Source organism: Pseudonaja textilis, chromosome 2 (genome assembly GCF_049901715.1).
Source record: "Pseudonaja textilis isolate UNSWEBS1 chromosome 2, rPseTex1.2, whole genome shotgun sequence".
Taxonomy (NCBI): Eukaryota; Metazoa; Chordata; class Lepidosauria; order Squamata; family Elapidae; genus Pseudonaja; species Pseudonaja textilis.
Window position 1 is genome coordinate 224,282,603 of NC_141991.1, and position 24,604 is coordinate 224,307,206.

General features: G+C 35.8%; 2 protein-coding genes across 3 annotated transcripts in view; both read left to right on the forward strand.

The window, feature by feature from the left end:
• Positions 1-7,126, forward strand: part of UTP15 (UTP15 small subunit processome component) — an 18,035-nt gene extending 10,909 nt beyond the window's left edge. For both annotated transcript variants that reach the window (XM_087927141.1, XM_026718083.2), the window contains exons 9-13: positions 2,391-2,537; positions 3,457-3,558; positions 5,133-5,266; positions 5,775-5,833; positions 6,422-7,126. In XM_087927141.1, the coding sequence (XP_087783267.1) occupies positions 2,391-2,537; positions 3,457-3,558; positions 5,133-5,266; positions 5,775-5,833; positions 6,422-6,615 (636 nt within the window). In that variant the 3' untranslated portion in view covers positions 6,616-7,126. The remainder of the gene's footprint in view (positions 1-2,390; positions 2,538-3,456; positions 3,559-5,132; positions 5,267-5,774; positions 5,834-6,421) is intronic.
• A 6,858-nt stretch (positions 7,127-13,984) lies between these two features.
• The window catches only part of ARHGEF28 (Rho guanine nucleotide exchange factor 28), a 139,508-nt gene continuing 128,888 nt past the window's right edge, over positions 13,985-24,604 (forward strand). The window contains exon 1 of the mRNA XM_026718072.2: positions 13,985-14,187. Within this exon, the coding sequence (XP_026573857.1) occupies positions 14,181-14,187 (7 nt within the window). The 5' untranslated portion in view covers positions 13,985-14,180. The remainder of the gene's footprint in view (positions 14,188-24,604) is intronic.

Here is a 24,604-nt window from a genome sequence, read left to right on the forward strand (position 1 = left end):
GAGACAAGGTTTCGGTCTGTCGCCGAAGAAGCTCAAACTGGAAGTCCCATATGCATATTCATCTTATGTATTCAACTTCATATCTTATTACTCTTTTTCCAACTTCTCACTATTTCTCCCTTTACTTCTCTTAATTTTCTTTTATGGTTATCTGATTTTCTTCTTATTCAGTTGTATTTCTTTTACCTAAATTTCTATATTTTTTATTCATTGTACTTATACTTTCGTCTGTCTTGTTTACAATTTCATATGTTCTCTTCCAACATTCTTAAGCAAAATTCACCCTATGATTGCCAATCGAAGTGCAACACCTTTAAATCTTATTGTTATTATCATATGAAATATCATTAAACATTGAATTTATGCATTCTAAAATTATATAACATTCAAATTTCTAATATTTATTTTATATCATGTAAATCTCATCATTCAGACTCTGCTTGGTACTTCCCCTTGAAAATGTAAAAAGAAAAATTCTAAAAACATAGCAAAAAAAATACACATACACACACACACACACACACACACGCACACACACACACACACACACATTAGTAAACAAAATAGTTATTCAAAATCATTCTAGTACTGGTATGAACCTTGTAAATCTTTCACGTTTCTTTTCAATATCTATCAATCTTTGAGAACAATTGAAATGTTTCCCTCCCTTCTTCATTAATTAACTGTTAATAAGCATACCATTGGATAGTCATACAGTTTAATAAATTATTTACTATTAATAAGCAAAATAATTATTCAAATTCATTCTAATAACTCGTATAAATTTCCTTATAAATCTTTCACATTTCTTTTCAATATTTTATCAATCTTTAGAAACAATTGCAATATTTCCCTCTCTTCTTTATTATTGCATTACCATTACATAACAATACAGTTTTATCTCATAGATTATTTACTTATTTGATTTCTAACTCATTACAGTATTCTACTGTCACAACACTATCTTTTGTACCTTTGCAGAATCCTCACTTTTAACTTAATTTAACCATTGTCTCTGTGTTTTCTAGCTGAGCAAATACCTTTAATCCTAGTACGTTTCCCGTTTTTCTTTATTTCCTGTTTTTGTCCCTCATAAGTTTTTTCCCTTTCTATCTTTCCCCCCTTTTTTTATACCCTTCTCTCTCTAATTTTCCCTTCTGTAGTTTTCTTTTCTGCTTCTCCTTGCTGTTATACTTCTTTTTCAGAATATTTTTCTTTTTGGCTGTTCCCTTTGATCTCAAACTTTTAACTCCTTTCCCCCTTATTACCACACTTTGCATTATTTGATCATTGAAAATGGCTTCTTCTTTGTCCCACCCTTCTTCTTGCTCTTGACGCTTTTCCTTTTGCTTTTCATAGTTCAGGATCTCCATTTCAAAAAATTCAAATACGAAGCCAAAGGATCTTCCTCCCCTTTCTGCATCTTCTTTCTGTTTTTTAAGACTCATCTTCAATTCCTCCAGGAGTCATGATATTTTAAACACTTTTGAACAACCACCCGATTGACTTTAAGTAAAAACAGAAAAAGAAAGAAAAAACCAATGCCAAAAACTTTTTTAAAAATCACCAAATGATCCCAGACTGTTCCTTCTTGTTTCTTTTCCTTTACTTTTCCTTTCCGTGGGTTACTGTATCTTTTAATAAGATTTCAGTTACAATGTATCCTCGGGAGTCTTTTCAAAGTTTACTGTTAATCCTCTTTATTTTTCCAGGTGGCACTCCATTTTTCCATTATTCCAAGTCCCACCCTTTTGCCGCCACTCTTCTCCTTTTTAGGCCTTTAAAATGACCAAGAAAAAATCTTTATTGTCCTTTTGACACTTAGATTTCAGCTTATGGTTGCCTATTAGTGTCAAAATAGATTAATATAAATTTCTTTCCATGCCATTTGTAATTGCCAATATAAAGGTAAAAAAAGGGTTTTTAACCTCCTTTTCTCTTTCCTTTGCTGCTTAATGATCTTCTTTCAGAAGTATCCCTCTAGGTACTTTTAGATTCAGGGTACCTTGCTTAGATGTTCTCTGTTGTTTAGCCCTGTCTGTCCTGTTTTCCTCTTTGTCTTCCTTCTGCACAATCTTATCCAGTCGGGTTCCTCTCTGAAGTGGCCATTTCTGACCACCGCTGCAACCGCCTTCGGGGAAGGGAGTTTAAACCAGCCAAGGAGGAGAGATGCGGCTCCCCTCCACTTGGCTAGCAATCTCCCCCTTCTTCACCACCTCTACGGGGTGACTTCAGCTCCGAATCCAAAGGATCGGGCCGCTCCAGCGGTGAGCACAGATCGAAACCGTGCACAATCATGGATTTTGGTCTGTCACTAAAGAGACCCAAACCAGAAGTCAATATAATTGAACTTAATATATCAATTAAACCAACTTTGTTTTCCTTTATAGCCTGAGGATGAAGCTTTGGTTGTAGGCATGACAAATGGCATATTGAATGTTAAACATCGGAAGCATGAAGGAGTAAAAGAGGTTTTGCATCGGAGAAGGCCTGCATACCGAACCTTTGTGAAAGGAAAAAATTATCTACCAAAGCAGGTATGCAGAAAAAAGTGTTCAGAGAAAGCCTTATTTTTTTGTTAGTGAATAGCATAAAGAAGTTAAGATGTGAGGGGTATATTTCACTGCATATTAACAAGAGTTAATTGGGGACCCGGTTGGAAAAGCTGATATGGGATAGCCAATTAAAAAGAAAAATAAAGATGCTACTGGTTAACTGGATAATAAACATTTAAAATGTTAAGCAGTAAATATAAAGCATTTAAAATACAGATGTGGGCAGGTGGCAAACATGGTGATTGAAGTAATCAAGTTGCACTATATTCAAAGTGAAGTGAACAAAGTTTGGAAGGCCTTAGAACAGTCTGATGTCTACTGAGACCATCTCTCACTGAGTTAAGTGAATCTTTTTTATCATGTAAAAGGATCTGTTTTATTTATATAATAAGTATCCTGCTTGGTCTTGTACTGCATAGATGACAGTTTAAATCAGTGAAGAATTAAAATATAAAATGACACAAAAGCAGGATTATTTGAAATATTGAAAACCTTGTGGTGGGGTTCATACCAGGAAGTTCAAAGTGTACTTATGGTCACTGAAGACACCTTTTCTCTTGGCTTCCTCCAGTGAGCTCTGCCATTGCATACAGATACAGAAGACCAGTTCCACTTTTTTGTATGGTCTGTGCAGGGAGTTTGGGGAAATAGACCAGAAGGTATTCTGGATTGCAGTGATATTATTTAAGATAACTGCTTAAAATTACATAGTCAGGTGAGAACCCAGAAATCAGTACCCCTTTTTTTCAATGCAAGAACCTTGCAAGAACAAACTATATCTGTTATAGGTTCCATTTGGCAGAGGACGAGATGAATTAAGACAAGAAGAAAATGAAGCTAAAACAGGAATTTTTTACCGCTTACGTTGTTGACTGTTCTCTGACTCTTTTCCTGTCATTAGGAAGATTTATTTGTCAGCAAGCCTGTGAAGAACTATTTGAAGAAATATGACAAGTTTCTGCGAACTTTCCAGGTTTCCAAGGCTCTGGATGCAGTACTTCAGGTAAGATAATGTTACTTGAATCATCTGCTTTATTTTTAAATATACCGCAGTGGGTCTGGTCAATATTTTCATAAATATAAGCCTTCTGCTATATATGCAATAACGTTGGTACTACGGTGCACTAGTGGTACTGTTTATTAGTGCACAGTACTAGTGGACTGTGATACTAGTGTGGAATACCAAATGCAATGTTAAATGGTATTGGAAAAATCCTCTGTAGATTTTACGTGAAGAAGTATGAAGGACTAGGAAAACAAAGACATGACATTGTTTTGAGTATTGCTTGTTTAACTAGAATCTCTTTATATTTTAATAGAATTTTACAAAGCTCTGATCACATTGTAAATTGCAGTACTTCAGGATTACAGAAGAGATAGGTAGTCCCAAGGTTCACAAACATTCTCTTATTGCTGTTTACACTTTAATTCCTGTGGTTTTAGTGGTTTTAGATTGGTAAAAGATGCTAAAAGCATTTCAGGTTTTCAAATTTGTTTTTATATCATCCAAAGGAAAATAAAAGCTCTTCCCTCTGCCATTAATATTTCCTGAAAATTTCTATCTTCAGGCAGAGCAACCTTTAATTCAAATGGTGGGTGGAAAACTGAGTCTGGCCTAGGGACTGGATTGAGTTCTCCACTGCTGTAGCAAATTGAAAGATAACAGGTTAAGTTCTCCCTCCTGAAGGACCTTCATAGACAGCACTCTTCTGCCTATGAAAGGAGTTGAGGGCCATTGCTTTCCATCTCTTGCCTGGACAAAGGCCTTTGGTAGAGAGCATCTTTCCCTATCTTTCACTGCATGGCAGGCATTTGTTTGCAGGAGGAGGCAAAGTGGTGAAAGGTGGACATAGTTTTCACCTAATGTGTTTCCTTCTTGAGAACAGCGATGAGTGGTTAACGGAGAGCTGTGTTTGAAGGCAAGTCACACAATAATGCCAGAAGGGAGAAGGTTGAAAGAACTGAGACTTACTTGAGGCCATGTGGGTCAGATTAGATTTGGTTGGAGCCAGGCAGCTAAGTGGTTTCCCCAACTCAGGCTGGCAAGCGCTCTGTAGGATTTCATATTGGTGCCTTTCCTTCTTGGAGAAGCCAGATTTTGAATTATGCACCATTTGTCTGCAAATCATATATACTGTGCCACTGACCTGAAATCTCTCCCCACTTCAAGTTCTTATATCAGCATGTAGGTATTTTTTAAGGAAAAGTGGGATTAAAAGATTTTAGTACACTTTTTATATGTAGTTGTTACCTGCTTTTTATCATTAAATGTGAATGTGGAATGAGCCATTTTTAAAATATAATTTATTCATATAATAAAGCAACATATAAGATTATCTTGTCCTGGAAATAACTGTAAATTAAATTATGTTGGTTTGGAAAACAAAAAAAAAGTGTTTCATTAGTGATCCTTGAACAGCTCCTTGCAATCAAGACCCTTAACAGATGTGTCCTTGGTCCAGCAATTAGACAAGATTGCAACAAGCTGTTCTGAATGGCTTTTAAATGTAAACTGTTACATTCTGAATTAACTCATTTTATTGTAAAAATGTGTTCTTGAATACTTTCTACTTTTAGGGCCCTGAAAAAAAGAATCCACCTGAAGTTACAGTTGCTGTCATGCAAGAATTAAACCGCAGAGGAACCCTGAAAAACGCACTTGCTGGGCGGGATGAAAAGCAGCTCAGTGTCCTCCTCTCTTTCTTAATAAGGTTAGTTGTCAAAGACAACTGCACAGTAATCCAAATGGGAATAAATTGCCTGGGATATTCTAATTTTAGAATGATGGGGTTTTCAAATTCTTTTTTTAAAGTCTGGATGAGTTTCATTGAATCAAAGGGGATGGAGAAATACCAGAATATCAGAAAGAACTTAATACAATAATGTGCTACAGTCTGATTTAAAATCACAGTTAAAATACAGAGTCTCCGCCCAAGTGGCCCATAACGTTTAAACAATGTTTAAAGCATTATTCTGCATGAAGAATTAATACTTAAATCAACTTAATGGGTAGCATCTTGACCCCAGATTATAATTTTGGGGGGGGGGGGTAGTTCCAGGGCACCAGTGCTAGGTGGAAAAAAACTCCTAACCATGTAATTTGGAAGTTATTTCTTGATAAGGAAGAGGAGTTTCCTTTCTTTCTCCAGTAGGTCATTAAAAGTGAAAAAAAAGGGCATTATAGGAAGTTTAATACCTGGTTATTAATTACATTTGCAGAAATGTGACTGATGCAAGATATGCTCCTATACTGATAAATGTTGCAGAACTCATTACAGGTACGTTCATATGTCAAATAACATGAATAAAGTTGACGTTTGCCCAGATATTTCAAAACTGCATGCATTTTGTTGTTCATGAAAGAATACAATCCACAAATAAGCAAAGAGGCAGCTATAATTCAATGGGAAATTGAATTGTATGCAATTGAATTGTATGCAATTGCTTGCATATAAGGAAGTTTCAGATCTAAGCACTCCGCAAGTCAGATCCAACCAGCGGGCCTTGAGTTTAACACCCCTGAACTTGAGGGCATCTTGACCTTGTAGGATCCAAGATGGAGGTGGTGGTGGCTCAAGAAGGCTCATGGATAATTTTGTATCTCTTTGTTGCCATGTCTCTCAAACTGGTGCTATTGTTTTTTCCAGTTATTTATTTTCAGTTAGTGAAGTGGCAAGAAAGCAAGGAATTAAAGACATCACTTACTCCATCCTTTTCTGTAGTAACAAGACTCTGGCTGCCAAATTAGTTTCTTATTTATATCTTGCTTAAAATTGTTCTAGAAAAAAGGCAGTTGGGAATTCTTAGTATGTCTTTATCCTCATTAAGTACACAAATTCCATTAATCTTTATCTGTTCTTTTCCAGATATATATATGCCTGTGATTGGACAATCTTCAGTTATTGATAAGCAGTTTCTGAAACTTCAAAATCTTGTAGAGAAAGAGATTGATTACCAGGAGGAATTGCTAGAAGTTTTGGGAATGATGGATGCACTGTTTGCTACCATGACAAGAAAAAAATCCAGTTCCATGGATGTGAACAAAACAGTGGAGCTATAAAAAACACTGGAACTGTGCTGAGAATTTTCACCAGTGGAATCTGCATTTAGCTCTTATTTGCACCCCAAAGTAAACATTACTTTTGACTGGAGAGTGACATAACTTCTGAAATATTTTAATGCAGCCAGGTGGATTTTTAAATTCAAATGCTGTTTTATTTTAACCCTTTTATTTATGCAAATTCATCAGGCTTTTCATTTTAGATTATTCAAATATTTTTCTAATCATTACAATTGTCAGCTGCTAAAGTAGAAATAAATGCCATAACATGTATCTCTCATGGAACCATTTGTATTTAATCAGGTCTGCTTTCATTTGGGAAAACCAAGCCTTTGGAGATGTTTCTGTGCCAACTTTCAACAAATTTTTACTATAAAAATATTCTGTATATGTATAGTATCTAAGAATACTTATGCTGAATCTTTAAAAATTTTAAATTCTAAGAATTTATTATAAACACGTACTTTCTGTTGACTCAGCAGATGAAAATAAATGATAACAGTTGGCAAAATAGTATGTTTTCTCTTTCACATAGGATGAATAAGAGCATGTTGTCAGCCAACGACTAGGATTATTTACGAATCTAATCCAAGTAGCAAATTATTCTTGGACAGTGTGGGATTGCCTGATTATTATTTCTAATTGCCAGGAATGCACATTCTACTACTAATAGATTATGTGTCATCAAGCAGTCTCTTAATGAACATATGTTTCCAGCTTAGTCCTTGAAAGTCTTCCAATGACGCTGGTCATCATGGTTTTTTTTTCTTCCACCTTTATATACTTCTCAAGAAAGCTATGTCTTTGTATAATGATAATTCGATCCTGGACATTTGTGCTTCAAATGATAACTGGGTTGATTTGTTGAATAACCCATTTGTTTGTACTCTTGGCTATGCATGGTATTTTCAGGAGTCTTCTCTGATGTCAAAGTTCAAAATCATCAATATGCTTTTCATCTTGCTTCTTAAAAGTACAACTTTTTCCTTCCATAAACAGGAAAACCATTGACTGCATAATTACAGTCTTTGTTAGACACAGAAATATCATAGCAGTGAATATCTTCCAAGGCCTTCATTGCTACTCAAAAGAACTAGCATACTACTTGACTGTTGGTTCTTTTGCTGTTGATAATTGATTCTTAAAAACAGAAGCTATCTATCTCTTCAGTAACAATGGTTACTGTTCTTGTTATCATTAGCATAGCCTTTTTTTAGTATTGGTCCCATTTTTTAAAACATATTTCTTGACTTTAATACTAGAACTTGTAAATCATTTACATATTCAATTATCAGAGAAGTCTTACCAGAATGGTTTACCATTGATGTCTCCCATGCAATATGAAATTATGGTTTTGCCATTGTCATTAAAGTAATCATCTGCCTCAAAGATCTTTTTATATCATTCTTGCCCAATATTGGTGCCTGCTGAGATGGAGATTATATAATCTTATCATCCCTTATTCGTCCTTTCCATGAACATAACACCACCATAATGAGACAGCCCAGCAGGATTTGAGGGGACCCACTCTTATACTGCACTTCAAATTAGTAACTTTAGAATTGTACGGCTGGAAATATTTGATTAATAAATAAGAATACTACTAGGTCAGAATGCTGTGTATCTGTTAATTGAATTTCTAAAATTGCAGACCTTTCATCAACCTGGTCATTTCCAGGGGTGTTGGTCATGCCTCTGACTAATGGGAATTGTCTAAAATATTTATTAAGTACCAGTTTGTTATCCAGATTAAGCCATTCTGTATGCTGTGACCTAGTAATTCGCAAATCAGTTTAAGATGTGCTTTACTTTAAATTGACAAAAACCCCACAATCTGCACAAGTAGCACAGAGATATATTTATATTGATGCAGCGGTCAGTCCATAATTTCAGCATGATAAAGGGCCAAATCTTATACAGCTCAATGAACAATCATGTCTGAGGGAACTTGCTTATTTGTTAACATACTTGAAAAAATGAAGTGTACACCCTTGCAGGTAAATTTTTCTGCTGTAATAGAATATTCACAGCTAAGTATGCAGTGTTGCTTTCTGCTGCCAGTAACCTGATGACAGCTCGATAGCAGTGATAAATTCCATTTTAAGATGAGTTCGTGTTTGACTCTATCCTGTTACAGCCTCAAGAGTGACCTTATGATATTTATTTTCGTTGAATTTATTGAATGTTGAATTGATTCAATGTTCTCCCAAAATGTTCCCTTACAGTGAAGGTATGAATAGAAATGTCAGGAGATTGGTTAGTGTTTTTTTTTCTCTCTCTCTCCCCCCCCCCCGCCCCCACATTGCATAGTGACACAGACATGGTCATGAAACACAACCCACACAGTTTCAGTGAAAGATAAGAAATATAAGATCCCTCCAGGGTCATTGGGAATGCTGGCTGGTTCAGTGCTGCAGCTTAAGAATGAAATAAGCAAACAAAGTTTTGTAATTTACCTGTAAGCTTTCTTGCTCTGAGTAGCTGTTCAGAGAAGTTATGTATATTTCTCTGAAATATTTTTAGTTATTGAACAAATGTTATGACTCACAAGGTTATTGCTTTCAGCATGAGACAATATTGTTGGCGGAGAGAGAGTCCACCTGACAAAAACAGGACATTGAATACTCTGAAACTAGAAACTGACACACACAAAAAAGTTACAATAGTCTTATTTATTAGCATAATCCCGCCTACTACTTCCAGTATCTTAAACAGACATCTATTGTTTGATTTTGGTGGTGACTTATTTAAGTGCAATTGATTAATGTGTTTTATTAATTGAAGGACTGGTGACTGAATTAATTTTGAGTGAGATCTATTCCCTCACCCTTCTTTATACCTTTAACAAGCTAAAGTTATATAGGTAATGGCGCAACTAATCCAAAAAGGTGTATAATTTAAGACCTGCTCCCCTACCCTGTTATCTTCTTGAAAGCAATCTTCTTATACAGTAAATATAAAAAGTCTATACACTCCTGTTAAAATGCTAGGATTTTGAGATGTAGAAAGTCAGACTAAGATAAAGCATTTCAGAATTTTTCCACCATTAATATAAGTTGTACAGTTCAATTGAAAAAGTAATTGAAATCTTTTAGGGCTAAAATTAACAATAAAAGTACAATAACATGTACAAGTTGCACATTTTTAATATTCCCCCATTTGCCTAATGGAGGGACCACAACATAAGGGAAAAAGGAGAAGATAGGGCACTTTTGAGTTCTGTGAAAGTGCCACTTATGGTTGAAGTTGGTGAAGCTTGTAACCACATGAAAGAGGTCTTAGGTGGTAGAGGAGAAAGGAAACAATCTACTTGAAGTACATGGAAATAAAGGTCAAATTCTCTTTTTGTTTCTCAAAACATCGGAGAAGCAAATGAAGATATTGTGGTAATGCATATCATCTTTTTATCCAGGAAAGTTTTAATAATTCACCCTTCAATTTAGATGAAAGTTTGAGCAGACATTTGAACTGCTCAAGGATCTAACAAGTTGCATGCTCAATGCCACTTAATTCAAGGGAAGAAATAGAATTTTTGGGAAATTTGAACATGATTTTGTGAACATTTTTCTGAGACTAGGAAGTTAATTAACATCCCTACTGGGGGAAAAAAAACTAATCTTGTTCAAGGTTACAGGTGATTACACTTCATTGCTCTGAAAATTCAGTTCTATGCTAAAAAAAAATTCTTCGACACTTTCAAGAACATTCTTAATCTCTATTTATTATTTAATCTATTTATTTGATTTTGACACCATCTGACTCCAGTCCAATTCAGTTAACAATGTACAGTATTGATAATGTTTTTGTTATCAGTGATTTAGCTATGCTCACTAATTGTTTTATATGAAATTGATCTTCACACAAATATTGCAATATATCTCTTTGTGATATTTCTTTTACATATCTCTTTGGCCAAGATTTTAAATTATTAATTTTAGTTGCAGCATACGTTTACATTATATGTTCTAATTTGTACTGAGTGGCATGGCAATAAAATGATATCTCACATGCTTACAGTTGTACTCAGCATTCCTCATCAAATTGGGGAGAGATTTTGATTTGATTCACAAAGCTATATAAAGAATATAATAAAGTTTATTATATTCATGTTGGTCATGCCTTAGCCAATAAGTGGAAAGACTGCTCATTAAATTTGCAAATGGCACATAAATGGTGATACAGCTTTTTAAAAGGATGATTTTACAATCATGTTTTGGATAAACACGTGTCCTTCATCTGACAAAAATGTATAAAATAAAAAAAAAACCCTCCAAGGGTAGGTTTGATGGATCATTTTCTGTCATCAGTTTTCTATGTTTCCATAATATTCAGAACTGAGCACAGTAATCAAGGTGAGATCTGACCAAAGCAGAAAAAGAATAACAACTTCCTTTAATTTGGAAATTATGTTCCTATAGATGCAGCCAGAAACTGCATTTGTCTTTTGTGAAACTACATATACTATGGACTCATATTCAGCTTGCAATATACTATTCCATGATATTCTTTGCAAGTATTATTACCAAGGGAGCGATCCCTTGTCTGAAATGGTATAGGGCATGGGTTTCAAACTCGATTATGTCATGTGACGTATTGTGACGTATCGCAATGTTTTTTGCCTTTGTGGAGCCAGAGTGTGTACGTGGCCTGCGTGTGACGCATCTGGCCCACGGGCTGCCAGTTTGATAGGCTTGGTATAGGGCTTCCTGCCTGAGCAGTGGGTTGGACTAGAAGACCTTCAAGGTCCCTTCCAAGTCTGCTATTCAATTCCATTCCATTCTCTCAGCCTGTGTCTCTGATTTGATTTGATCACAGCACGTTTCTGCTACATTTTGTTACTTTCAGCCAATTATTCAGATAATTTTTTAATTTTAGAAAAAAATCCTATCAGTTCAACAGTTTACCCAGAGAGATGCTAAACTTTCCTTCACAGAATCTGCTTAAGCAGTGGCTAAACAACCATGGTTTTGAGATGCTTTAATTTTAACTTTTGCACTGAATGAAGATTTAGATATTAGGGTTTAAGTAAGTATATTTAGTTTCATGAAAAGAAGGATTAGGGGTGACATCATAACAATGTTCCGATATCTAAGGGGCTGCCACAAAGAAGACATGGTCAACCTATTCTCCAAAGCACCTGAAGGCAGGACAAGAAGCAATGGATGGAAATTAACCAAGGACAGAACCAATCTAGAACTAAGGAGAAATTTCCTGATAAGGAGAACAATCAGTGGAACAATTTGCCTCCAGAAGTTGTGCTCCAACACTGGAAGTTTTTAAGAAGAGATTGGACAAGCATTTGTCTGAAATGGTATAGGCTTTCCTGACTAAGCAGGGATTGGACTAGAAGACCTCCAAAGTCCCTTCCAACTCTGTTATTCTATGTATGAAATATATATGTAATGAATTGTTTAGAGTGTCACAAGATTACTAGGTTTGCCTAACTTGAATCTCCTTTAAAGTATAATTTATATTATTTCATTAGCAAGTCTAATGAAATATTAGAATTGCTAAATCAATAGTAAGCACCCAAGGCAGTCATTTTCATGATGAGGAAGATCTTTAAATAACTTCCTGCGACTTGCTTTAATAGTAAAAAAGGTTAATAAGTCTCTTAATTCATACATTATTCTAAAAGTTTGGGAGGAGGTTCAAAGTGTATTTTGTCCAAAATATGTTATTTGTCACAGAAGTTTCATCTATGTTATTATTACACCAGGGTGGTAATAAAGCTTTACCATGAAAATTTTGCATGCTATGTAAACTGTGTTAGTTCTTGCAATCCCGAGAATGAACTATTTTTGCCTGTTATGTTGCTTTGGAATTATTTGGCAGCAGTATCTGCCCCTTAAATAGAACAACCAGGAAACTATTTAGGTGTTAAGTCTTTTGTTTTGACTCTTACTCTTACTCTTGAGTACTAAGATGCAAGAAAGCAAGCAAGCTCAGAGAACACCAAGGATAATTTTCTAATATTACAGAGAATTTAACTTCATTTTGGGAATTTCTGTATTTATACTTTAAATTTATTATCTGCATAATAATATAACACTGTGACTTTCTCTCTCATACTTCCTAAAATATGTCTTTCTGTCCAAAGCATGTTATTGAATATTCAGGAGATGTGGAACCAAGTTAGTTTCTTTTTTATTCTTTCCTGGCATATCCTTTCCCTCCATTTTGTGTAATAGGTCCATGGCAGTTTTGTAAAATAGATTAACTATAGTAGTTGTGTAACAAATTTACCTAGTGTGGCAGAAGCTTTAAAGCAGGGTCTCCAACCTTGGCAACTTTAAGCCTGGAGGACTTCAACTCCCAGAATTCCCCAGCCAGCAAAGGAAAGCTGGCTGGGGAATTCTGGGAGTTGAAGTCCTCCAGGCTTAAAGTTGCCAAGGTTGGAGACCCCTGCTTTAAAGCTATATACTACTGTTAAAAGACTAATTTATTCAGAACCTTGTCCTAGAGTCCTTGCAACTAGTGTACTAGTTTTTCAGTAGTTGCTTTCATCTCTACTTTGCTTTTTGTATCTTTACTCTTGTGCAGTTTTGATTAGTTTATCAAAATTTGTGCATTAAAAAATAGAGTTTAAAAAGGGTACTGTTCATTGCCATAATTATCAACACAGTTAATTTCTATATGTTGAACCAAGATAGGGAGAGAAGGAAGAACACAACTTTAAGTCTTAATGCTCACATGCATAAAAGTACTTGACTTCCCATTTTCTCTTGTTACATACAGGATAGGATACCCTTTAATTTCGTTCTTTTTTGTTCACTAAATCAGGAATGGGGAAAAAAAGCAAATGCAGCTCCACCATATAGTGGGGATTTAAAACTTAAAATTATTTTCTTATGTAACATTTCTACATTTTAACTGATTCCTTTTATCTTTTGAACTCAGGCCCAGCATAGCCTGAATCAGTCTAGCAAGCTGAATTCATACAACCCTCGCAAGTCATAAAATAGCTATATTTTAGATTAACATAATGGAGAAATAGTCTCATTGAGGTAAACTAGTCCTTCTGCATCAGGCTCTGTATGCTGGTTTCTCCGTCTGAATAGGGCCTAGGAAAAATGTCTCCATTCTCTTTTCCCCATCTTTTTCGACCACAATCTTTACACTTAGCGCGACCTCGACGCTGGCGGTTCCCAGCGGAGCAGATCCGCCTTTGGTGCCCCCTCTCTACCCGCCGGGATCCACCGGAGGTCGCTCGCTCCCTCTCCGACGAAGCTTCTACCGAACGCCGGCTCCCCGTAGAGAAGCGAGGGCTCTTTCACACGCCAGAGACCGAGCGGGCAAGTCGTCAAAGGAGCGGCCGGCCCAGCCACTCCTTTTCACCGCTTGGGGCGGCTGTGCCTGAGCTCAGTAGCAACAAGTCTCTGAGTGGGAAGCTCCGCCCCGCCAGGAACCCGGGAGCCCCCGAGGTGGCGAGAACAGCAGCCGGCGACGGAGCGAGGCAGCCGGCGACTCCGAGGGCGCGCGCTACTTGCTTTTGCGGGGCTGGCGAAGCGCTGCGGCCCCGGCTTCTCACCGGGAGCCGTTTCGGGACTATCCCGGTGGAGGGAATGACAGGTAACGTCGCCGGTGCGGGGAAATGTGGCTCCGCTTTCCCATAGACTCGGGGATCGTGTTTGGAGGGGCGGGGGAAAAGGAGAGGATCGTTGGGATGCAGGAAGGCTCCTGCTTTTTCTTTTTAACCGATGGACGATTTATCCAGATTCCGCTTTGATACCTTCTTCCCCCTTTCTTTGGTAAAAGTTGCTTTGCTTCGAATAACATTGATCCAGCAGGTGCAGTTCTGGCTATTGTGAGACAGCGCTTCTTCTTTTTTGTTTTTTGTTTGAAAAGGCTCACCTGGCGTCTTTGGAGGGTCTTCCCACATTTAGACGAGGGACTTAGTTGCCTGCTTTGACTTCGTACGGTCTTGAGAATGGGTACCATATTGAACGTGGAAACCCGAGGCAAAGGAAACAAAGCTCTTTTATCAAGTTTAGACCAACCGTATTGCTGCAGGCTAGCGGGATTTGCATTTGCAAACAGGTTTTCTGTGTGGTCTGAAAAACAATACTTTTCCATTTTGGCCCCAATGAAAAGTTTTGTGTAAGTTCAAGTCTTAAATGCATTTCTGTGAATTTCTGTAAGAGGCAAGTCTCTAAAGTTATCCATCTCAAGCAGATGCGGTATTGTTATTCTTTAAACTACACTAGGAAACAATGTTTACTTTTCCGTATTTCCCAGTAAGGAGTTCTGTGTGACTCAGAGGCTTGTGTTACAGCAGCCATTTTCTACCTTTAGCACAAGAGCAGCTCCTTAATTGAAATGTAGTAGAATAGGTCTGATTTAGAACTTGTCTGCACTGGTGCCATAAAACATGTTAAACTTGATTTCACAGTGAAATTCATGCCTGTTTCACCTGTGCTATCTGCCTTAGGCATACCTCAAAATCAGTTCATGTTTGGAAACAGCTGACTTTAAAAAAAAAGGACCAAGGTAGGTTTCAATTATTTTTATAGTGCAACCAGTTGAAATACAAGCAAACTTTTAAGAGGACAAAAGGAAACTACATATTGTAAGCCAATTCTCTATTTCCCTTCTGCATTGTAGCATATTTGTTAGAAAATTAGAACTGATTCCTTTTCCCACATCCTCCTTGATTTCTAAAGACATTTATTGTGAGTACTTCAGCCCTGTGGGATGCAGTTTTCATTTGCCAACCTGGATTGTGGGGAAAACCAAATGTTTAATTTTGTTAAATATATTTTATAAAGTTTTCTTAGCATAATTTACCACCCTTTCTTGTTACCTTGACATACTGTATTGACGTAAATGATTTTGCATAGCATGCCAGTATAAAAAAATACAACAAACAAATGAACAAAATAAAAGAGTTCTAAACTGCAGCATTCATATCCCCATGGCTGACCTTCAGTGGAAGCTTATAATTCTTCAAATTGTTTTGTTGTTTGTTATAGAGAAAATAAAGACTCCAGTAACTTAAAAGAAAGCTGTATATTTTATCCCTTGTTGTAGTTAGCTCTCTTATCTTGTCTGGCAGGGTGATTGCTACTGCAATTTCTTTGTGTCAGGTGTGAATAAGTGATCCATTATCTTGGTGCAAAAACATAGAGGTGTTTCAGCTCCCCAGAAGAAGGCTTACTACAACCCCATATGAGTCACTGCTATGGGCTTGCGCCTTGCTGATTTGCATCTGCTTTTGTTTCATGTATGTATTATGTGTGGTTGCATCATTTAATTGCCCTGATGAAGAAGCACAGAAAAATCACCTGTTTTCAGGAAGCCTGATATTTCATTTGGATTTGCTCTTCAGCACCAGTTTGGAGAATACAGGCAATTTCATTTCTAGATGTGTAAGGATTAAGCAATCAATATAGAAATTCATAGAAACAGAGATTGCTTATAGAGCTCTGTGTGAGTGATCAAGTGGTCTTGTTTTTTTCCGGTTAAGAGTTGCTCCAGAGTATTCTCAGTGGGGTCCAGCAAGGAGCTCTCTTGAAGAGTGTGATTCCTTTTTCTTTACATCTGCTGAAATCAATGGTATGTGAGTGAATAAGTGTCTTTCCACATTTAATTGGAAGAGAAGAAATTGTATCATTAGCTGGACTTTTGCACTCATGGCGGAGGTATCATGAGTTGCATTTTGTGCTGTGCCTGTCTAAAGAAGTAGGGAATGCAAAATGTGTTCATTGCTTCGGGTTAAATGCAAGCTGTATTAATAAAATAATGGCTTTGTTTTAAACAATACCTAGAAGAGTGGCAGCATTAGTGAACATTTATTAGCAAGTCTATGTTCTTGTTGAGGAAAACAACACTTTCTTTTTTTGTCTCTGCTATGAACTGATTTCAGAAAGGTTTACAAAAATTAAATAAAATAAGTTTTAACCAAATAAACATCAAATAAACAACTCATGCATATAATTGAACACTTGGGAGAACCTGCAGATAGACTGGGATTTGCCATTCATAAGTGATTTGAGATATTTTGTAACCAACATTAAACAAGACTGTCCTTGGATGGAACAAAGCAAGTGATAGAATAAGGTTGCATGCTTTTTAAAGGAATTGGCTGCATAAAACTATTGCATAAAGTCTATAGCTTTAGAGCTTCATTACTTAAATGCTATGTAAATTCCCTCGGCATCTGTTCACTCAGCCTTGCCATTTTGAGGGTAAGATGATGTTACAGTATATTAACGTGTAAATGGGAATTACTGCCACTGTACTTGGCAGTGAAGGTGATGGAGGAAAACTTCAAACCAAATTCCCTCAGTAAAAAGATCATTTAACTGCATAACCTGCTCACCAAGTCTTTCCCTTTTCTCCCAAAGTAGACCAACAGTGCTTTTCTTTGTTGGGTTCTAAACGCTATTTAAATTTGAGTCCTGTTTGTTCGATAAAACTTGTGTTTCTATACGGATTAATGAAAGTTTTGGAAGTAAAAATATTTCCCTCACTTAGTTTTAAAAGTGACCCCGAGAAGCACAATTTAAATCTAGAAGAAATGTGAAAAATATAAAGATGAAATTGGAAATGGAATAATTTGAGATGCTTTATGGAATCTGTTGAAATTATGATAAAATGTGGGTATAGGATTCCCCCAAAAGTCTGCTTGCATGAAGTGAGGCCTAGTGTGCTGACCCTGAGAAGCACAATTTAAACCTAGAAGAAATGTGAAAAACATAAAGATGAAATTGGAAATGGAAATAAATATAGTGGTAGGAAAGAGGGACAGTATCACAAAGTAACCAGTGAGAGTTTTTATTTAATTCTACATTTTTTATAAATAACTCAAAATGGCACACTTCCTACTCTTTCTTCTTAACATTTTTGCCACAACAACCCTGTGAGATTTACTAAGATAGTTATACAAAGTGGCTATAACTACTATAGAAGAGGTTTGAGGATTATGTTCTAAACTAACTAAAAGCAATCATCTCTGGGATGAAAAATGATCCAGCAATATGAAGAAATATTAGAAAAAAGACTAGAAATTAAAGTGCTATCATAATGCTATAACTGAATATGTTTATTTGTGTACATATCTGTGCATATGCAATGATATATACAATATTATATATGGGTTAAGTTACCCTATTTCTAAAACAATGTCATAGGGTTCGAAAAAGTTACAGAAATGGACAATCAAAATAATGATTAATGTTGATAAAACTGGATTGTAGTGAGGAAAACATTACCTGGGCAGAGGAGGGATATATTTAATACAACTATACTTCTCTGCTCTTTTCACATCATAAAATACTTTCACAAAGAGTTTCCCCCCTCTCAAAATCCTAGAATTTCTTCTGGGAAAAAGAAAAGTCCAATTAGTTGAAGTAGAACATTTCAACTCATGTATTGCTAAGTTTTGGTGTTGTACCACCACAGGATGTGATAGCCAGTATAGCCAAGACTAGATAGAAAAAGTTTTAAAAATTCTAAATTGGTTTTTCTTTTATTTCATTGTTATATTTATTTCCTAAATCTTATGTAGGAACTCAGGTGGCATGCCTACTAGTCTTTTCTACATTTTTCCCCAAACAGCTGTGTAAGGGCAGAATTAGATTGCTCTGAAATCACTCAGCATCTGTGGCTGATTGTAGATTGGGCCTAGTTCTCCCCAGTCTTGCTTTGACTGCTATATTATACTATCGTTTCAATAGTGAGATGAGTAGCATATACATTTCATAAAAAAAAAAAATTGACAATTTTGGACATAGTAGCTGTGGAGGTAAGGGTTGGATTTGAACTGCCATTCCACATGGATAGAGATTTAATTTCTCCATCTCTGAGCAGCAGCCATGAATTAATTACATTTCAGAGAACAGTCCTCTATATGTTTGCTTTGGTTGAAACAGTCTGATACTCCCAGTTATGCTGTGCATCTCCAGATAGTACATTTAGTGAAATAATAAAAACTTTAGTATGAGAATATATAGGGAAAAAGGTGCACCTGCAGAATGCCTATAATCTATTCTATGCTGTTAAAATAATTGTAAAGATATAAAGCAACAAAACATTAATCTATATTAAAATATTGATATTTGTGGATACTTGTGATGAGTAATAAAACAATGCATCCATAAAATGCTGAATAGCAAGGTAAAAAAAAGTGTATCCAGCACATGCCTAAATTGAAATAAGATTGACTCATGTTTTGTCATTTTGGGAGAAGGTCTGCAACTACTGAGTAGAAAAAGCCTTCTACTTAAAGGAAAACAAATTCCTAGCTTAAGGCATTATTTAGCTGAAGCTGACATCTAGTTTAAAGTGTGTGGATGTGTAATGCAAATCTATAGAGAGAGAGCATGCTATGCATGTGTGCATAGGAACCTTACATTTCTCTTCTAGAGTTAGCATTTTGCCAGCAATTTGAGCTAGCACATAGGTCAGTCAGTCTTTCCCATGGTAGCACAAGTGTGAGTGGCTAAAGAGTTGAGCAGTACCAAAATTGAACTCAGTGAATAAGTAAATAAATGTTTCGGAAAGAGTAATTATCTCTAAATGTGTGTTAAATCTGTAAATGTATACATGTGAATAATATGCACTTGGAATCATATAACCTTGGCAGGCCAAAGCCAAATTAATATAAAAAGAAGTGAGACCAAAGTACAAGAGCCAATGAGGTGTACTGGTTAAATGTTAGATGAAGAGTTGGGAAGCCCAAATTCTGCTTGCCCTTAGCTGTGAAAACTCTCTAGGGGATTTTCTCTAAGTCCAACTTATCCACAGATTTGTGGGGAAAATAGAAAGTAGAGCTTCCTATGCTTCCATCAGCTCCTGGATGAAAGGAGGGATATAAATGAACCCCCCCCCCCCAAATACCTTAACTTCATCAGCTTTGCAGCTGCCTAAATCTTCAAGGGAGGGCCAACTTTCCATCCTGTGACTGGCAGAATGCTGGTTGGTATCCAGAGAAGGACATCCTTTCTGAGACAAAATTACTGTATCAATGATCTCCCTTCTGTGATAATGCTGGTTCCCTCCAATATTGATATATATTGGACAGTTTCTAAAAATACATGTTTCTATGTTGGTCTTCCCATCAGTAACAATATAAATGTGTGTGTGTACATACACACACACATACATGCATATATGTGATTATTTTTACTCTGTTCCTTTTTTGCCTTGATTTTTAATCACATCGTTCAATTATAGACAACTTAAAAGTTTTTAAAAATTAAAAGTGCTATAGAAATACCTTTAATAAAATAAAACAATAAATAACCATGATTTGTGACCATTAATTATTTGGTCATTATGTTTTTTTGCTAGTTCTTTGAGCACCAGTGTTCTCTCTGCAGTAGCTGAAATATCAAGATGACTTGCAGTGACACCACACCAAGCATGTCTTGTAGAGAAGTACAGTATATAGAACTGCAGCCAAATTTAGAACAAAATGTACAACTTCTGTTGAAAGCCATAAAATGATGACTGGAACTTGTAGTTTATGCACTATTATAGGACCAGGTGAGATTTTAAAATTAATATGTATGTCCCAATCACAAAGACGCAATCTTCCAACTTCTTAATCAACTTTTACTGTAATGCTGCTTCAAAAAAGAAGTTGCAGAAGGGTAGGACAAAAAGTTTGTTTGCCTGCAAAGGAGATTGGGTCAAGGTTAGGCTTTAACCTTTGTATGCAAATAAGTTGATATATTCTCCATCTTTAGCCCTTATAATTAGTGGTTGTGAGATATTGGGGCTTTAAATGCAGGTGATAGAGAAGTTAATCTGTCAATGCGTTGTCAAGACATGTCAACTTAGAATCTTCATGTTGTGTACAAACTAGAGAAATAAATGTGGTTTACTTTGCTTCTTCCCTTACCTGTAGTTTTGACATGCTCATACTTCATTAGACCATGATTAGAATTATGGAGTTGGTAAACTACCATTTGTTGTTCCTGTACTCTTTTACATGTGGATTTGCAAGTTTGTGGGCATCATGCTTATGCTTCAATGTGCTGTTTTTGGTTCTGAGATTTTCATTCATTCAATATTTAGACTTCAGTCAAGTTTTTTGGGTGCAGTTTATAATATGCAAGTGGATTAGGTTGGAGTAAAATTATGATTCAGATTATTCAATTTTAATTTTTTGAGGTAAAGGAAATGAGTTAAACATTAGGCTAAAGAATAAAATTGGCTTTAGACTGGAGTATGGGTTCCTGAAAAGACTGAAGAGCCCTACATTTGTCAGCACTACATCTGTTTAGGCTAGTTGCTTCGTATTAGCTACTTAACAGAGGTGTCAAACAGGAAATAGATGGGAGCCAGTTCTTTGGGTTAAGCTGTCTGCTTGAAAAGTCAATAGGAAAGTATGATTGTTCCACATAATGTAAAAAATGATGCAAAAATGCTTACGTACATGTATCTGGGCTTGGGATATGTATAAAGCTGAAGTCTATATTCGGAATTTTGAAAGCATGTTTGGGATTTTCTCACAGAAGAGTTGCCATGGTGAGCATATCCAGTCCAAGAAGGCAAGCTGGTGAAGTTGCTCTCTTGCTTCCCCCCCACCCCCGCTCAATTCTCCTTACCTTTCTAACTTATTTTAATATTTTTTCCCATTGAAAAGTAGGCATAGTTACAAACAAAACACTGGATTATATGGCCTCCATTTTTCATTTTTGTAATGGTCAGAGGCATTCTTGCAAAAAAGACTTTCTGGTTATATCACATGAAAAACCAACACATGAAATCAAACCTGTAAAAAAGCAGGCTGTGACCCAGAATGTATTGTTCTAATTTAAAAGGTGAAAGATTCCATAGAAGTAGTTCTTTTGATACTAGCCTTAAGTGAACATTCTTTTGTGTCCTGTTTGTCACAAGCCATAGTTTTACTTAATTCATTTTACTTATTCAGTTATGCATATTGAATTCTGTCAATGTATAGATTTCAGGTTTTTCTCTGACTGCATGGATTCTTTAATACTGTATATTGAGTACATTGAGCCATTTGTGTTGTGTGGTACTAAATATTTATTTTTCCATCTTTGGATTTACAAAGTAGTTGGCAGGTGCTGGATGCTGCTGTGTGTTCAAACAATAGCAGCATGAATCTTTCTGATAAAAGAAAAAAAATACAGTTAATTGTGTGCCCAACCATCACTTTGCCAGCAGTGTTTTATGTTATGTTCTCTGCTTAATCTGATTCATTTTCAAGGAATGCAAGCTAAAACAATTGTTAACAAAATCCCCTTTTCTATTAAAACAATGTACCATGTTTACACAGTGTCTTTGTTTTTCACTTTTAGGCAAGCAGAGATAATTCAATGAAAGCTCTTTTGCTGTGGGGAATTTTTTTATATGCAGGTTCTAATGTACTCTAAGGAGGTTTGCATCACAATGAACATAATCCAGTTCCTCCTTTTTCCTCCAGGAAGAAGAAGAAGAAAAAAATATTGAATTTTGCTTCATCTTTGAGACAATTCACCATTTTAAGATGCTTGCTTCTGTTCATATTCAAAATCTACTCAAATTGGGCTAACATTACTGCTTATGATATTAACAAGATCTTGTACAAGAGCAGGAAGTCAAAGAGGATCAATTATGTGTCCTGTTGCACGTCCGTTTCAGGAAATACCATTAACATGGGATTCTACCAGGGCTTATTGAAAGGAAATAATGAGCATTTTCTAAAACAATGACTGTGGCTATCCTTCTGCATGGAAGACTGAGGATGTTCCCTAGAGTGTTTGATGCTTGAGATATTGCTTAGCATAATACCTGTTAGAAGTGATATAAGGATAGCTGTCACATATATTTTCATTCCCGGATGTGTTTGGTATATGTTTGGGCAGACAAGCGTCTAATCATGTTGAGTTTCTAGTGGTATTGAATGAGTTAGAGATTAAATATATCTGCTTTCGTTAGGGACTATTGCTTAATGGTTGAGCACTAGCTGCATATTCCTAATGTGGAGACCTTACAAAATGCTCAAGTAGACTGCAATCTACTCCACATTTGGAAAACCACTGCAGTCATTGAAAAAGCACAGTTAAAAAACTTTGGTACTTCTGAATTCAAATTCCCAGCATCTAACACAATCAACCATGTTTTGGGGAATGTTGGAAGCTGTAAGTTCAGAACCTCTGGAGTGTCTAATTCTTGTACAGAATCTGTTGTAAATAGTTGAAAGAAGCAGACTGAAATACTATAAAGATTTTGGGGATACAAGAATATTAGCCATTGATATCTAGTCTGTTGAGAATCATTTTATAGTTACTGGTGGTGTTCTGAGATAACCTCTTGTCTTCATATTTTCTGCAGTCTGATACAATTGCCTTTTGACAAGAATAATTGCTATTTAAACCTGAATGCCAAGAGTAAGCAGCCTTAAAAATATTTTACTTTTATGGACTTTTGCTGGAGCCTTTCACCAAGTATAAACAAAGAGCATCATAAGTGTAGAGACCTATCTTGAGCAAAGTGTTTTAATAAAATACAAGCTAGAAAGTGATATTATAGCAGCCTTTCAAGCTGGCACTCCCTGGAGTGAGAGTAGACCTTCTAGAATTTAAAGGCACTAGACAGTAATTTGAACTCTTTTGTACTTAGATATTTGGTATATAAGCAGTACTTGCTTTCTTCTTAGGGCTTAATGTTTATAATCTGTTTCTGTAGGATACAGATTGCAGATAATTATTATAGACAGCTGGCATTGCCATTTTCATAGCTGAGATTGAACTATGGAGAAGAGAGACTAACAGCTGAATCTGATCTGATTTGAGAATAATTATGGACCAAAAGGATTAAGTACCCTTTAATCAACTTTTTCTACTTCTTTTATCTTGTATCTTAAAAATGATGAGTAAGTGTATAGCAAAACCAATATTTTTTTCTGACTATAGACTAAGCAAAAATTGCATACTTTCTTGTTTGACATGTTGGGTAGAAGGAGCATCTGGAGAATAAACTAGATAATTTCAACTTTGATTTACTGTCAGATCAAAATCTTTATTGTAAAATAAATTATTTAGAAAAAGAAAAAGTACACGGATAGAAGAGAATCTTTGCAAGTAATTAAGGTAACACTTAACACAGTTCTGTAGTAGTAATACCTTTTTAACTAAAGAAATTTATTTTGTTATACTGGAGAAAAGTAGATCCGGAAGAAGAAATGTGTAAGTAATTCCTGACTCATTGTACACTGTGTGGTACAAATTACAGACTGTGCTAAATAGAGGTGTAGTGAGTTTGCAAAATATTCATCTTGAATAAAACGAAGAAAAATTATCAAGAATAACTTCCTTATTTATATTTCCAATACGATTTTTGTTGTGTTGAGAATATTTTGCAATTCATTAAATTCAAATATCTTCTGAGTAATTTCACCCGAGGTTTTGGAGATGTTCATTGTGGATTTGTTGAAAGAAGGACATTACAGAATCTTTAACTAAATATAGTTTTAATAAACTAATTACTCAGTTACTCAGTACAGTATTACAGTCCGCACAGTCTGAAAATAAACTTCTTGCTCTTTGGTTTTATACCTCAAATTCCTTTCTGTCTCCAAACATCTATTTCTTAATTCTAATGCATGAAAATATTTCTTCAGTTACCTCCCCACTTTTCTGTCTACAGAGAAAGGAGGGCAATTTGTGGCCATCACAACCCACTCCACTGTATCATTAAATCTAATCAATGGACAGCAAAAAAGGATTTACATAGTTGAATTAAGCAACAACACCAACATCCAACTGGGGAAAATGATTAGGTTTCCCTCAGCCTCCCAAATCCAGATTCTTATGTGAATGAATCAGTTGTTTTGTAAAATCTTGCTCACAGCAATTCTTCATCTATTAAACTTGACTAACCTCTCTTTACCTTATGCTTTTAAAAGGAGAACAAAGTCAGCATCTGTGTACTTTATCTCTCTCTATTCAATGCCCAACTCCTACATATGCATCAGCTTCTCTTGGGCACACACAAAGTGATAAGAACAAGGAAAAAAATTGCTGCCCAGGTTGTC